At 56.0% G+C, this 15587-nt stretch overlaps 1 protein-coding gene across 4 annotated transcripts in view; it reads right to left on the reverse strand.

The window, feature by feature from the left end:
* The window catches only part of LOC123365697 (cGMP-dependent protein kinase 1-like), a 63575-nt gene that overhangs the window by 25500 nt on the left and 22488 nt on the right, over positions 1-15587 (reverse strand). For all 4 annotated transcript variants that reach the window (XM_045008520.1, XM_045008521.1, XM_045008522.1 and 1 more), the window contains 3 exons: positions 14414-14580; positions 12847-12960; positions 12065-12170 (listed from right to left, as the gene is read on the reverse strand). In XM_045008520.1, coding sequence (XP_044864455.1) covers positions 12065-12170; positions 12847-12960; positions 14414-14580 — 387 coding nt within the window. The remainder of the gene's footprint in view (positions 1-12064; positions 12171-12846; positions 12961-14413; positions 14581-15587) is intronic.

Raw genomic sequence — 15587 nt, forward strand, 5'->3', positions numbered from 1 at the left:
CTGTGTGTCTCTTTGAAGGTTGTGGTAACCTGTGTCTGAACTGTTAATGGATAAATTACCCTGTGCTAATTGCCAGGATGTTTGGGAGAAGGAGAGTTAAGCCCATTGTTTTCTCAGGCCAAAAGGCTGCTGGAAATGTATAAGAACCCTGGGACACGATCCTGCTTCATCTCAGATCTGCTTTGGGTTTCAAGAGGGGGAAACCTTAAGCCACAAGGATTGAGATCCCCAGTCACTGACTGGAGCCACCCTGAATATGGACATTGGACTGTAACCTCTGGACTATTTCTAAAAGGACTTTTGGCAACTACAAGCTCATCTCTGCTGTGTCTGAACCTCAAGAACTGAATTCAAGTCTGTCTGTAGATTGATCTTTTAACCAACACTCTCGCTCTTTTCTTTTTTAATAAATTTTAGTTAATAAGAATTGACTATAGCGTGTATTTTGGGTAAGATCTAAGTTATAATTGGACCTGGGTGTGTGGCTGATCCTTTGGGGTTGGAAGAACCTTTTCTTTTATATGATGAGATAAGATTTTCAGGAATCATCATCATATCTGACAGCTGTGTCTGGATGAGGCCTGAGGCTGGGCACTTTAAGGGAACTGCGGGGTTTGGACTTCTGAGTAACCTGTATGGTAATATAGAAGCTGTTCTGTGTTGGTTGGTAAATCTAAGCAGGGCGTCCTCGCGACCTGGCTCCCTCCATGACCTGGCTCCCTGTCCAGCAGGGCGTCCTCGCGACCTGGCTCCCTGTCCAGCAGGGCGTCCTCGCGACCTGGTTCCCCAGCGATGGATTTGAAGTGCTGGGAGCTGGAGCAGCCCGTGAGATGCAGTGAAAACACGAGGAAGCAGGAGAGGCGGCGAAAGCGAGGACGGGGGCTGGAGAAGCCGAGGGCGAGAGGACCCACTGAGGGGAAAGTGGGGAAAGGCCCCAGGATGCCAGTTCTAGGGGAGCCTGGATCCCAACTTGTTGCCTGGTTGGATGAGGGGGGGGGATATCGGTTCCCACCTCCAGCCTTTGAGGAGGCCTGTGACCGAACCAGGCTGACCCCGCGGGCCGGCTCCACGTCTCACCCCCTTGCTCGGTCCCAGAGCCATAGGGGCGCCCAGCCAGATGGGCGGAGCCAATACTGGGGACTAGGAACAGTTCAACCAGGCTCCGCTGCTCACGTCTGAATGGGCACCTGAGGCTTATGGGAACAGGTTTTGGGGTGTGCAGAAGACCCTGGGGGTGACCCACATGGAAGCTCCCCCCCCCCCCCCGCTGGGAGGATCTCCCCACAAATGAGGTGGGGGGAGGGGTCACTGCACTGGAGGATTGCACTGCGCTGCACTGCAACATAAGAACGGCCACACTGGGTCAGACCAAAGGTCCGTCTAGCCCAGTATCCTGTCTACTGACAGTGGCCAGTGCCAGGTTCCCCAGAGGGAATGAACAGAACAGGGAATCATGAAGTGATCCATCCCCTGTCACCCATTCCCAGCTCCTGGCAAACAGAGGCTAGGGACACCATCCCTGCCCATCCTGGCTAATAGCCATTGATGGACCTGTCCTCCATTAATTTATTTAGTTCTTGTTTGAACCCTGTTATAGTCTTGGCCTTCACAACATCCTCTGGCAAGGAGTTCCCTGGGCTGACTGTGCCTTGTGTGAAGAAATACTGCCTTGTGTTTCTTTTCAACCTGCTGCCTGTTCATTTCAAGTGGTGACCCCTAGTTCTCGTGGTATGAGAAGGAGTAAATAACACGTCCTTATTTCCTGTCTCCACACCAGTCACGAGATTATAGACCTCTGTCATATCCCCCCTTAGTCATCTCTTTGCCAAGCTGAAAAGTCCCGGTCTTATTAATCTCTCCTCATATGTAAGTCATTCCAGACCCCTAATAATTTTTGTTGCCCCTTTCTGAACCTTTTCCAATTCCAACAGATCTTTTTTCAGATGTGGGGACCACATCTGCATGCAGTATTCAAGCTGTGGACATACCATAGAACATAAGAACAGCCATAGTGGGTCAGACCAAAGATCCATCCAGCCCAGTATCCTGTCTGCTGACAGTGGCCAATGCCAGGTGCCCCAGAGGGAGTGAACCTAACAGGCAATGATCAAGTGATCTCTCTCCTGCCATCCATCTCCACCCTCTGACAAATAGAGGCTAGGGACACCATTATTACCCATCCTGGCTAATAGCCATTAATGGACTTAACCTCCATGAATTGATCCAGTTCTCTTTTAAACATTGTTATAGTCCTAGCCTTCACCACCTCCTCCGGCAAGGAGTTCCACAAGTTGATTGTGCGCTGCGTGAAGAAGAACTTCCTTTTATTTGTTTTAAACCTGCCACCTATTAATTTCATTTGGTGACCCCTAGTTCTTCATAGAATCGTAGAATCTCAGGGTTGGAAGGGACCTCAGGAGGTATCTAGTCCAACCCCCTGCTCAAAGCAGGACCAAACCCAACTAAATCATCCCAGCCAGGGCTTTGTCAAGCCGGGCCTTAAAAACCTCTAAGGAAGGAGATTCCACCACCTCCCTAGGTAACCCATTCCAGTGCTTCACCACCCTACTAGTGAAAAAGTTTTTCCTAATGTCCAACCTAAACCTCCCCCTCTGCAACTTGAGACCATTACTCCTTGTTCTGTCATCTTCTACCACTGAGAACAGTCTAGATCCATCCTCTTTGGAACCCCCTTTCAGGTAGTTGAAAGCAGCTATCAAATCCCCCCTCATTCTTCTCTTCTGCAGGCTAAACAATCTCAGTTCCCTCAGCCTCTCCTCATAAGTCATGTGCTCCAGCCCCCTCATCATTTTTGTTGCCCTCCGCTGGACTCTTTGCCCTTTTCTGAACCTTTTCTAGTGCTAGAATATCTTTTTTGAGATGAGGACACCACATCTGGACACAGTATTCGAGATGTGGGCGTACCATGGATTTATATAAGGGCAATAAGATATTCTCAGTCTTATTCTCTATCCCCTTTTTAATGATTCCTAACATCCTGTTTGCTTTTTTGACCGCCTCTGCACACTGCGTGGACATCTTCAGAGAACTGTCCACAATGACGCCAAGATCTTTTTCTTGACTCGTTGTAGCTAAATTAGCCCCCATCATATTGTATGTATAGTTGGGGTTATTTTTTCCAATGTGCATTACTTTACATTTATCCACATTACATTTCATTTCCCATTTTTTTGCCCAATCACTTAGTTTTGTGAGATCTTTTTGAAGTTCTTCACAGTCTGCTTTGGTCCTAACTATCTTGAGCAGTTTAGTATCATCTGCAAACTTTGCCACCTCACTGTTTACCCCTTTCTCCAGATCATTTATGAATAAATTGAATAGGATTGGTCCTAGGACTGACCCTTGGGGAACACCACTAGTTACCCCTCTCCATTCTGAGAATTGACCATTAATTCCTACCCTTTGTTCCCTGTCCTTTAACCAGCTCTCAATCCATGAAAGGACCTTCCCTTTTATCCCATGACAACTTAATTTACGAAAGAGCCTTTGATGAGTGACCTTGTCAAAGGCTTTCTGGAAATCTACGTATACTATGTCCACTGGATCCCTCTTGTCCACAGGTTTGTTGACCCCTTCAAAGAACTCCAATAGATTAGTAAGACACGATTTCCCTTTACAGAAACCATGTTGACTTTTGCCCAACAAGTTATGTTCTTCTGTGTCTGACAATTTTATTCTTTACTATTGTTTCAACTAATTTGCCCATTACCGACGTTAGACTTACCAGTCTGTAATTGCCGGGATCACCTCTAGAGCCCTTTTTAAATATTGGTGTTACATTAGCTAACTTCCAGTCATTGGGTACCGAAGCCGATTTAAAGGACAGGTTACAAACCTTAGTTAATAGTTCCGCAACTTCACATTTGAGTTCTTTCAGAACTCTTGGGTGAATGCCATCTGGTCCCGGTGACTTGTTAATGTTGAGTTTATCAATTAATTCCAAAACCTCCTCTACTGATACTTCAATCTGTGACAGTTCCTCAGGTTTGTCACCTACAAAAGTCGGCTCAAGATTGGGAATCTCCCTAACATCCTCAGCCGTGAAGACTGAAGCAAAGAATCCATTTAGTTTCTCCACAATGACTTTATCATCTTTAAGCGCTCCTTTTGTATCTCGATCGTCAAGGAGCCCCACTGGTTGTTTAGCAGGCTTCCTGCTTCTGATGTACTTAAAAAACATTTGGAATTTTTGGCTAGCCATTCTTCAAACTCCTCTTTGGCTTTTCTTATTACACTCTTGCACTTAAGTTGGCAGTGTTTATGCTCCTTTCTATTTACCTCACTAGGATTTGACTTCCACTTTTTAAAGGAAGTCTTTGTATCTCTCACTGCTTCTTTTACATGGTTGTTAAGCCACAATGGTTCTTTTTTAGTTCTTTTAGTGTGTTTCTTAATTTGGGGCATACATTTAAGTTGGGCCTCTATTATGGTGTCTTTAAAAAATGTCCATGCAGCTTGCAGGGATTTCACTTTAGTCACTGTACCTTTTAATTTCTGTTTAACTAACCCCCTCATTTTTGCATAGATCCCCTTTTTGAAATTAAATGCCACAGTGTTGGGCTGTTGAGATGTTCTTCCCACCACAGGGATGTTAAATGTTAAATGTTATTATATTATGGTCACTATTTCCAAGTGGCCCTGTTATAGTTACCTCTTGGACCAGCTCCTGCGCTCCACTCAGCACTAAATCAAGGGTTGCCTCTCCCCTTGTGGGTTCCCGTACCAGCTGCTCCAAGAAGCAGCCATTTAAAGTATTGAGAAAGTATCGTTAAATTTTATCTCTGCATTTCGTCCTGAAGTGAAATGTTCCCAGTCAATATGGGGATAATTGAAATCCCCCACTATTTTTGAGTTCTTAATTTTGATAGCCTCTCTAGTTTCCCTTAGCATTTCATCATCACTATCACTGCCCTTGTCAGGTGGTCGATAATAGATCCCGAATGTTATATTCTTATTAGAGCATGAAATTACTATCCATAGAGATTCTATGGAACATGTGGATTCGCTTAAGATTTTTACTTCATTTGAATCTACACTTTCTTTCACATATAGTGCCACTCCTCCCCCCGCACGGCCTGTTCTGTCCTTCCGATATATTTTGTACCCCGGAATGATTGTGTCCCATTGATTGCTCTCAGTCCACCAGGTTTCTGTGATGCCTATTATATCAATATCCTCCTTTATCACAAGGCACTCTAGTTCACCCATCTTATTATTTAGACTTCTAGCATTTGTGTACAAGCACTTTAAAAACTTGTTCCTGTTTATTTGTCTGCCCTTTTCTGATGTGCCAGATTCTTTTTTATGTGACGGTTTATAATCTGATCTGGGCCTTACATTATCCTCTGCTCCTGACTATAATCTGGAGATTCTCTATCATCAGACTCTCCCCTAAGAGAAGTCTGTGTCCGATCCACATGTTCCTCTGCAGCAGCCGGCTTTCCCCCATCTCCTAGTTTAAAAACTACTCTACAACCTTTTTAATGTTTAGTGCCAGCAGTCTGGTTCCACTTTGGTTTAGGTGGAGCCCATCTCTCCTGTATAGGCTCCTCCCATCCCAGAAGTTTCCCCAGTTCCTAATGAACGTGAACCCCTCCTCTCTACACCGTCGTCTCATCCACGCATTGAGACTCTGAAGCTCTGCCTGCCTACCTGGCCCTGCGCGTGGAACTGGGAGCATTTCTGAGAATGCCACCATAGAGGTCCTGGATTTCAGTCTCTTCCCTATCAGCCTAAATTTGGCTTCCAGGACATCTCTCTCTCCTACCCTTCCCTATGTCATTGGTACCTACATGTACCACGACCACCGGCTCCTCCCCAGCACTACACATAAGTCTGTCTAGATGCCTCAAGAGATCCGCAACCTTCGCACCAGGCAGGCAAGTCACCATACGGTTCTCCCGGTCATCACAGACCCAGCTATCTACGTTTCTAATGATCGAATCTCCCATTACTAACACCTGCCTTTTCCTAGAAACTGGAGTTCCCTCCCCCGGAGAAGTAACCTCAGTGCGAGAGGCAACCCCAGCACCATCTGGAAGGAGGGTCCCAACTACGGGAAGGTTTCCCTCTGCTCCCATTGACTGCTCTGCTTCCCTGGGCCGTTCTTCCTCCTCAACAGCACAGGGGCTGTCTGAGCGGAGGTGGGACAATTCTACAGTGTCCTGGAAAACCTCATCCACATACCTCTCCGCCTCTCTTAGCTCCTCCAGTTCCGCCACCCTGGCCTCCAAAGTCCGTACATGGTCTCTGAGGGCCAGGAGCTCCTTGCACCGACTGCACACATACGCCACCCGCCCACAGGGCAGGTAATCATGCGTGCAACACTCAGTGCAATAAACTGGATAGCCCCCACTCTGCTGCTGGGCTTCAGCCTGCATTGTCTCCTGCAGCTACCTAAGTTAATGAAAGGGTTTTGTTTAAATCAAGAAGTTTTGAATGTAGTTTAGTTTACAGGTTTTAAAGGACGGCAAGTGAACCTTGCCCCCTTCCCACTCCCCTTCCCAACTCCCTTAGAATCATGAAATCATAGAATCTCAGGGTTGGAAGGGACCTCAGGAGGTATCTAGTCCAACCCCCTGCTCAAAGCAGGACCAAACCCAACTAAATCATCCCAGCCAGGGCTTTGTCAAGCCTGACCTTAAAAACCTCTAAGGAAGGAGATTCCACCACCTCCCTAGGTAACCCATTCCAGTGCTTCACCACCCTCCTAGTGAAAACGTTTTTCCTAATATCCAACCTAAACCTCCCCCTCTGCAACTTGAGACCATTACTCCTTGTTCTGTCATCTTCTACCACTGAGAACAGTCTAGATCCATCCTCTTTGGAACCCCCTTTCAGGTAGTTGAAAGCAGCTATCAAATCCCCCCTCATTCTTCTCTTCTGCAGACTAAACAATCCCAGTTCCCTCAGCCTCTCCTCATAAGTCATGTGCTCCAGCCCCCTAATCATTTTTGTTGACCTCCGCTGGACTCTCTCCAATTTGTCCACATCCTTCTTGTAGTGTGGGGCCCAAAACTGGACACAGTACTCCAGATGAGGCCTCACCAGTGCTGAGTAGAGGGGAATGATCACATCCCTCGATCTGCTGGAAATGCCCCTACTTATACAACCCAAAATGCCATTAGCCTTCTTGGCAACAAGGGCACACTGTTGACTCAGAGGCTGTGGCTACACTTAGCACTTCAAAGCGCTGCCGCGGTAGCGCTGCCGCCGCGGCAGCGCTTTGAAGCGCTAAGTGTAGTCAAAGCGCCAGCGCTGGGAGAGAGCTCTCCCAGCGCTGTCCGTACTCCACCTCCCTGTGTGGGCTGGGGCTTTGACCACACTGGCGCTTTGCAGCGCCGGAGAGGGTGTGTTTTCACACCCTGCTGCAGCGCTGCAAATTTGTAAGTGTAGCCAAGCCCATATTCAGCTTTTCGTCCACCGTAACCCCTAGGTCCTTTTCTGCAGAACTGCTGCCCAGCCATTCGGTCCCTAGTCTGTAGCAGTGCATGGGATTCTTCCGTCCTAAGTGCAGGACTCTGCACTTGTCCTTGTTGAACCTCATCATATTTCTTTTGGCCCAATCCTCTAATTTGTCTAGGTCCCTCTGTATCCTATCCCTACCCTCCAGCGTATCAACCACTCCTCCCAGTTTAGTGTCATCTGCAAACTTGCAAAGGGTGCAGTCCACACCATCCTCCAGATCGTTAATGAAGATATTGAATAAAACCGGACCCAGCACCGACCCTTGGGCACTCCACTTGATACTGGCTGCCAACTAGACATGGAACCATTGATCACTACCTGTTGAACCCGACCATCTAGCCAGTTTTCTATCCACCTTACCGTCCATTCATCCAGCCCATACTTCTTTAACTTGCTGGCAAGAATACTGTGGGAGACTATCAAAAGCTTTGCTAAAGTCCAGAAATAGCACATCCACTGCTTTCCCCTCATCCACAGAGCCGGTTACCTCGTCATAGAAGGCAATTAGGTTAGTCAGGCATGACTTGCCCTTGGTGAATCCATGCTGACTGTTCCTGATCACTTTCCCCTCCTTTAAGTGGTTCAGGATTGATTCCTTGAGGACCTGTTCCATGATTTTTCCAGGGACTGAAAAACTCCCTGTTAGCAGCCCCTGGTCGCAAAGCTCCCTGGTTGCTTGTGCGCGGCTTTATAAAGCCCTGGCCTTCTTGATAGCCCCGCCCACTGACTAAGGCTCAGCCAATCAACAGAGGCTTCTAGCTTTCAGACCTTCCTTTGAAGCTCACAGCTTCCAACTGCCAACCACAGCACACGGTCCTCCAAACAACCAACCAAACAGACAGACGGACAGATTTATATAGAGGCAATATGACATTTTCTGTCTCATTATCTATCCCTTTCTTAATGATTCCCAACATTCTGTTCGCTTTTTTGACTGCCACTGCAGAGTGAGTGGATGTTTCCAGAGAACTATCCGCAGTGACTCCGAGGTGTCTTTCTTGAGTGGTAACAGCTAATTTAAACCCCAACATTTTATCTGTCTGGTTGTTATTATGTTTTCCAATGTGCATCACTTTGCATTTACCAGCCTTGAATTTCATCTGCCATTTTGTTGCCCAGTCACCCAGTTTTGTGAGTTCCTTTTGTAGCTCTTTGCAGTCTGCTTTGGACTTAACTATCTTGAGTAGTTTTGTATCATCTGCACACTTTGCCACCTCACTGTTTACCCCTTTTTCCAGACCATTTATGAATATGTTGAACAGCACTGGGCCCAGTACAGACCCTTGGGGACACCACTATTTACCTCTCTCCATTCTGAAAACTGACCATTTATTCCTACCCTTTGTTTCCTGTCTTTTAACCAGTTACTGATCCATGAGAGAACCTTCCCTCTTATCCCCTGACAGCTTACTCTGCTTAAGAGCCTTTGGTGAGGGACCTTGTCAAAGGCTTTCTGAAAACCTAAGTGCGTTATATCCACTGGATCCCCCTGGTCCACATGCTTGCTGACCCCCTCAAGGAATTCTAGTAGATTGGTGAGGCAGGATTTCCCTTTACAAAAACCATATTGACTCTTCCCCAACAAATTATGTTCATCTCTGTGTCTGACAGTTTTGTTCTTTACTATAGTTTCAACCAGTGGGGTGAGCTGGGGAAGGCCCAGGGCCCAGAGGCCCAGCCTGGAGCTCCGGCTCCGAGAGGGACGATGTGACTGACCCATGGAGGGAAGCAGCCACCCAGCCAGCTCCTCGGGGGCACAGGGGGTGGCAGACGGGCTCCCACTCCAGGCCCCAGGGACGTGCCTCGTTGGACTCTCCTGGGCTTGGACTCATCGGACCCCCAGGGGAGCGGAGGGAGGTGGCCAAGGGGGAGACACTCCTGGGGCGGGGAGATTCTGGGGCAGAAGCCCCGTGTCACACCCTGTGTGGTGCCACCCCATCGAATGCTGAAGGGCTGTGACTGGGGCTACGGGCCCAGGCGTGGAGCCATTCGCTTGCCTATGGCTCAGAGCCCTGGGCAGACACGGGCGGGCGGGGGCTGGTAGTCGGGGTTCTCCAGGTCACCAGCTCGGACGTCCTTGTGGGGAATGCCTGGGTCACCGTAGGACTAAACTCCACCCCGGTTCCTGCACCAGACCAGGGTCTGGACTATGTGAACCAGAAGGCTCAGACTGGAGGTGTCAGTGAAAATGCAAACAGCTGGGCTGGGCTGTAACCGTCAGGTCTCTGGGCCGCCCGAGGGGCTGCCTGGGCCGTGCGCCAGGTGACCAATAAACCCGCCTGGTTTCACAGCGCTGGGTGAGTGTCCCTGCAGGCGCTGGGCGAGGGGCACTGATCCCTGAGGAGAGGACACGTCCCCCCAGGCTCTGTCCCAGACTCGCTGCCCGGAGCTCCCGGGGTGGGGCCCCGTCTCAGGAGGCGGGGAGGCCGCGTGGCTCACCCCGGGGGAAGAGTGGGACCTGGGGGGGGGGGTCAGGTCCCTCCCAGGGACTGTTCCCAGGCTGGGGGCTTAGCACTGACCCTGTGGGTCTGTGACTCCTACCATGACAACACCCTTGGTTTTACCCCTTCAATCTTTATCCAGAGTTTTTCAGCAGGTCTGCCTCCCACTTCTGCCTCAGCTCCGCGCAAGTGTAGGCAGCTTTGATAGAAAAGGCCACACCGAACACGTCCTCCCTTTCGCCCTGCCTGTCCGTCCTGAGCAGGCTGCACCGCTCCGGGCCAGGCAGCAGCCATGGGAACGAGCCCACCCAGGCTGCGTGTGGTCAGGCGGGTCAGAACTGGGATTATTCTAGCTCTTCCTGACTGTTTCCTACGCGTCCCGTGTCAGCACACAGACCGCTAAGATGTGCCGGAGCGTTCCCCTCTCTAGCCCTCTTGTCTCTCCTTGGTCCCTGCCATGACGGCCCAAACGGCCCCCAGATTCTGACCCCTCAGCACAGGTCTCTGGGCTCACCGAGGGGATTTTCTCTCCTGCCCTGTTGAACGTAGTTAAAGCCCCCGGCACTGGGCTCGCCAGCACGTATCCGAGGATACACTGCCCCTTCCTCGGCAGGCGGCCCCCACGGCTGCTCAGCCGGGCGCCGCAGGCGGGGGCTGGGAAGAAGTGCAGAGTGGCGAGGCCCACAGGAAGAGGGGACGAGTCACTGCTCAGACCCAGGAGGACAGACGCTGGAGACTGCAAGTGAGACCATGACAAGAGGACTTGCAGCCAGAAAGAACCGAAGGGGGAAGGCTGGAGAATCGCCCCTACACCAGGAAGAGGCACTGGTGAGCCCTCGGCTGGACAACGCGAGCACAGCTGCTGTGCCGTGGGTAGGAAAGAGGAATTCAGACTGGAAGAGGTGCCGAGAAGGGCGACGAGGCTGATGGCAGGAACGGAAAACCTGCCTTACGCGAGGGGACGCAACCAGCTCGGCTTGTTTAGCCTGACCAGACGCAGGCCGAGGGGAGATCGAATCGCTCCCTCTAAATCCACCCCAGGGACAAACACCAGGCTGGGAGAGGAGTTATTGAAGCTAAGCGCCCATGTGGACACAAGAACACGTGGCTAGAAACTGGCCATCAACAGGTTTAGACTTGAAATTAGATGAAGGTTTCTCACCACCAGAGGAGTGAAATTCTGGAGCAGGCCGCCCAAGGGGAGCAGTGGGGACAAAACCCTGAACTGGCTTCCAGCCGGAGCGTGATCAGTTTATGGAGGGGATGGTGTGATGGGGCTGCCTACAATGGCATGGAGCTGATCTGCAACCGCTAGCAGCAAATCTCCCCAGCGGCCGGGATGGGACACTGCAGAGAATTCTTTCCCAGCTGCTGGCTGGTGGGTCTCACCCACATGCCCAGGGTCTAACTGATCCCCGGATTTAGGGCGGGGAAGGAATTTCCCCCGGGTCAGGCTGGCAGAGACCCTGGGTGGGGGTTTGCCTCCCTCTGCAGCCTGGGGCCTGGGTCACTCGCTGGTTTGAACTAGTGTGAATGGTGGAGTCTCTGTCACGTGAAACCTTGATTGAGGACAACAGAGGCTCGGGGCCTACTGCGGAGGCGGGGGGGGGGGTTTGGGGGCTGCAGTGGGCAGGTCAGATGGGAGGATCAGGATGGGCCCTTCTGGCCTTGAAGCTTATGGGGCTAAAGGATGTCATGGGGGGGTAAGGAATGGGGCGCTGACCCCACGGAGAGGGACAGAGTGGGGCACTGACCCCGGGGGAGAGGTGGGGAGATATGGAAGGTGGGGAGGATGCTGACCCTGGGGTGGGAGCAGCCGCAGCACTGGGAACAGGGTGGGCAGGAGGGAGGCTCCAGGACTCAGGGCCTGGCTCCAGGAGGATGGGGATGGGATGGGGATGGGAGAGGCTGGGCCCCCCACGGGCGCTCCCCCCGCCCCCTCCCCTCCTCGAGGGGCCCGCCCCCACAGGCGCTCCCCCCCTCGAGGGGCCCCGCCCCCACAGGCGGTCCCCCCGCCCCCTCCCCTCCTCGAGGGGCCCCACCCCCACAGGGCGCTCCCCCCCTCCCCCACCTCGTGGGGCCCCGCCCCCACAGGCGCCCCCCCCCCCGCCCCCAAGGGGCTGCCCCCCACTCACTCTCGGAGGGAGTCCAGGATCTCGGCCCGCCGGCGCTTGGCCTGGCTGGTGACGATGGTGCGGTAGGTCTGCCGGTCGATGGCCCAGAGCCGGACCTGGGTGAGTGCTGGGGGAAGGGTTAGTCTGGGGGCGGGGGGAGGGGTCCCGGCTCTGCTCCATCAGCCAGGCTCACACACGGGACCCAGCATTGCCTGGTCCTGCCACCACTAGGGGGGCAGCCGCGTCCAGGGGGGCAGCGCCAGAGCTGTGCTGGTGAGAGGTGGGGGGCAGTGGGGGGGAGCAGGGGCTCTGCTTGTTTGCAGCCCTCTGGGGCTGGGGCAGTGCCCAGGGTCCAGGGCACAGCAGGGTCTGGAGTTGGGGCAGGGGGTGTGGTGGGACCAGGGGCAGGGTCTGGGGCCGGGGCGGGGGCAGGGGATGGGAGCTGGGGTGGGGGTGAGGGCAGGGGCTGGGGTGGGGGCAGGAGGCGGAGCTGGGGCTAGGTCAGGGTCTGGGGCGGGGCCAGGGGCAGGGGCGGAGCTGGGGCGGGGTCAGGGGGCAGAGCTGGGGTGGGGGTGGGGCCAGGTCTGGGGCGGGGCCAGGGGCAGGGGGCGGAGCTGGGGTGGGGGTGGGGCCAGGTCAGGGTCTGGGGCGGGGGCAGGGGGAGAGCTGGGGGGATGGGGTCTGAAGTCAGGGCAGCAGCAGGGCTGGGGCGGGGTGGGAGCTGGGATGTGGCTGGGGCCAGGGGCAGCGAGTGGAGCTGGGTGGGGCCGGGGCAGGGCGGGGGCAGGGCGGGGAGCCCTCACCTGTGACGGTGGCCGTGCGTTTGCAGTGGTAGAGGATCGCCAGCTCCCCAAACACATCCCCCGGCAGCAGCGTGCGGAGGGGGCAGCCGCGCTGGGTCACACTCAGCTCCCCCTCTGCAAAGGAAAGCCCCTGAAATGGGACCGACAGACCCGCCCCGGCCCCCACCCCCCGCCCAGCTCCGCCCCCTGCCCCCCCCCCAGACCAGGGCCTGCGGGCCCCCCCTCTCGGCCCCCGGCCCCCACCCCCGCCCCTGGCCTGGCCCCACCCCCACCTGCACCCCCTGCCCCCACCCCCGCCCCTGGCCCGGCCCCACCCCCCCCCCCACCCCACCCCCTCAACGGGCGGAACACACCCCAGGCAGGACTGTCGGGGGCGGGGTGCAGACAGGCGCGCAGGGCAGTGGGCTTGGGAACGGAGTGCACATGTTCCCGCACCGGGGGGCCGGGCACTCACACTCTTTCACACGCATACACAGGGGGGCCTGGACTGGCTCACACTGTCACACACACACGGGGCGGGGCTGGGCAGGGCTGGTGGATGCTCACACACACGGGCAGGGCCGGCTCCAGACCCCAGCACGCCAAGCACGCGCTTGGGGCGGCATTTTGCCGGCAGGGCGGCAGGCGGCTCCGGCGGCCCTTCCGCAGTCATGCCTGCAGAGGGTCCGCTGGTCCCGTGGGACCGGCGATCGCCAGAGCGCCCCCTGCGGCGCGCCGCCCTGCTTGGGGCGGCGGGATTCCTAGAGCCGCCCCTGCACACGGGGCGGGGCTGGCGCACGTGGGGCGGGGCTGGGCAGGGCTGGCTCACACACACACACACACACACACACGGGGCGGGGGCGGCACACATGGGGCGGGGCTGGGCAGGGCTGGTGGAGGCTCACACATGCACGGGGCTGGGCCTGTGCACGGGGAGCGGGACTGGGCAGGGCTGGCTCACACACACACACACACACACACACACGCACGGGGCGGGGCCGGCACACATGGGGCAGGGCTGGGCAGGGCTGGCTCACACGCTCACACACAAATGGGGCGGGGCCGGCACACATGGGGCAGGGCTGGGTAGGGCTGGCTCACACACACACACACACACACACACACACACGGGGCGGGGCTGGGCAGGGCTGGCTCACACACACACGGGGCTGGGCCGGCGCACGGGGAGCGGGACTGGGCAGGGCTGGCTCACACACACACACACACACACGGGGCGGGGCCGGCACACATGGGGCAGGGCTGGGCAGGGCTGGCTCATACATGCACGGGGCTGGGCCGGCGCACGTGGAGCGGGGCTGGGCAGGGCTGGCTCACACACATGCACGGGGCTGGGCCGGCGCACGTGGAGCGGGGGTGGGCAGGGCTGGCTCACACATGCACGGGGCTGGGCCGGCGCACGTGGAGCGGGGCTGGGCCGGGCGGGCGCACACACACACACACACCACACACACACACACACACACACACACACACACACATGCACGGGGCTGGGCCGGCGCATGGGGAGCGGGGCTGGGCAGGGCTGGCTCACACGCTCACGCATGCGCGGGGCGGGGCCAGTGCTCACCAGCGACGATGTACATGGCGTCGCCGTCGGCGCCCTCGGCCAGCACCGTGTGCCCCGGGCCGTGCCAGGCAGGCATGAAGCTCTGCACCAGGGCGTCTGCCTGGCCCTCGCCCAGGAGCCGCAGGAAGTCATTCCGCTCCACCGCCCCTGCAATCAGGCTGCGGTCCCTGGGAGGGAGGGAGGGAGGGATGGAGACGGGCGGGGCTGGGACCAGAGGTGGGTCGGTCCCTTCCGTTGGCCCCCGAGTCCGGGAGCCACCAGGCTGTGCCCCAAGACCCCACTCAGCCCAGGTGCAGGAAGCGGCCTGCCGTGGTGGGGGCTGGTTAGAGCAGGGGTGTCCCGGGCCCAACCACGACCCTGTACACCCAGCGGGACCCCCCCACCCCTGAGAACGACAGGTCCCAGCACAATGCTGCATCCTCCTGGCCACAGCGCCAGGACAGCGGCTGTTCCCCTAGCAACGCTGCAGGGGCTGGGGCAGGACCCCAGGGCTCAGCCTGGCCTAGTACAAATACCCCCCAGCTGCACCGCGCCCACCCCTGTGCTGGGGACACTGCTGGGGGGGCCAACTTACCGACTGCAGAAAACCCTGGCCCCACCCCTTCTCTGCAGCCCCACCCCCCCGCTCATGCCATTCCCCCCCCCCCCCGGTCACTCACTCACTCACACCAGGCGGGGGGGGAGGGGGCGGGCGCGGGCGGGAGGTGGGGCTGTGGGGCGCAGAGCGTGGGCGGGGGCTTCAGGCTGGGGAGGGGTTGTGGGCTTCAGCCGGGCGGCACTGACCTCAGCCAGCACCTGGAAGCAGCAGCATGTCCCTCCAGCTCCTAGGCGCAGGGGCAGCCAGGGGGCTCTGCACGTTTCCCTCGCTGCAGGCACTGTCCTCACAGCTCCCATTGGCCAAAGTTCCCAGCCAACGGGAGCTGCAGAGCCGGTGCTCAGGGCAGGGGCAGCGTGCAGAGTCCCTGTGGCCGCCCCTGCGCCATGGAGCCGGCTGCTGCAGCCAACCGGACTTTTCATGGCCCGGTCAGCAGTGCTGACTGGACCCGCCAAGGTCACTTTTCAACTGGGCATTCCAGTCAATAACCAGACGCCTGGAAACCCTGGACACTGCCCCTGCCAGAGCCTGATCAGGGCTGGCATGCGCCCCCCACCATGGCCGGCCTTGCGCCGGGGG

Source organism: Mauremys mutica, chromosome 3 (genome assembly GCF_020497125.1).
Source record: "Mauremys mutica isolate MM-2020 ecotype Southern chromosome 3, ASM2049712v1, whole genome shotgun sequence".
In the NCBI taxonomy this organism is placed as follows: Eukaryota; Metazoa; Chordata; order Testudines; family Geoemydidae; genus Mauremys; species Mauremys mutica.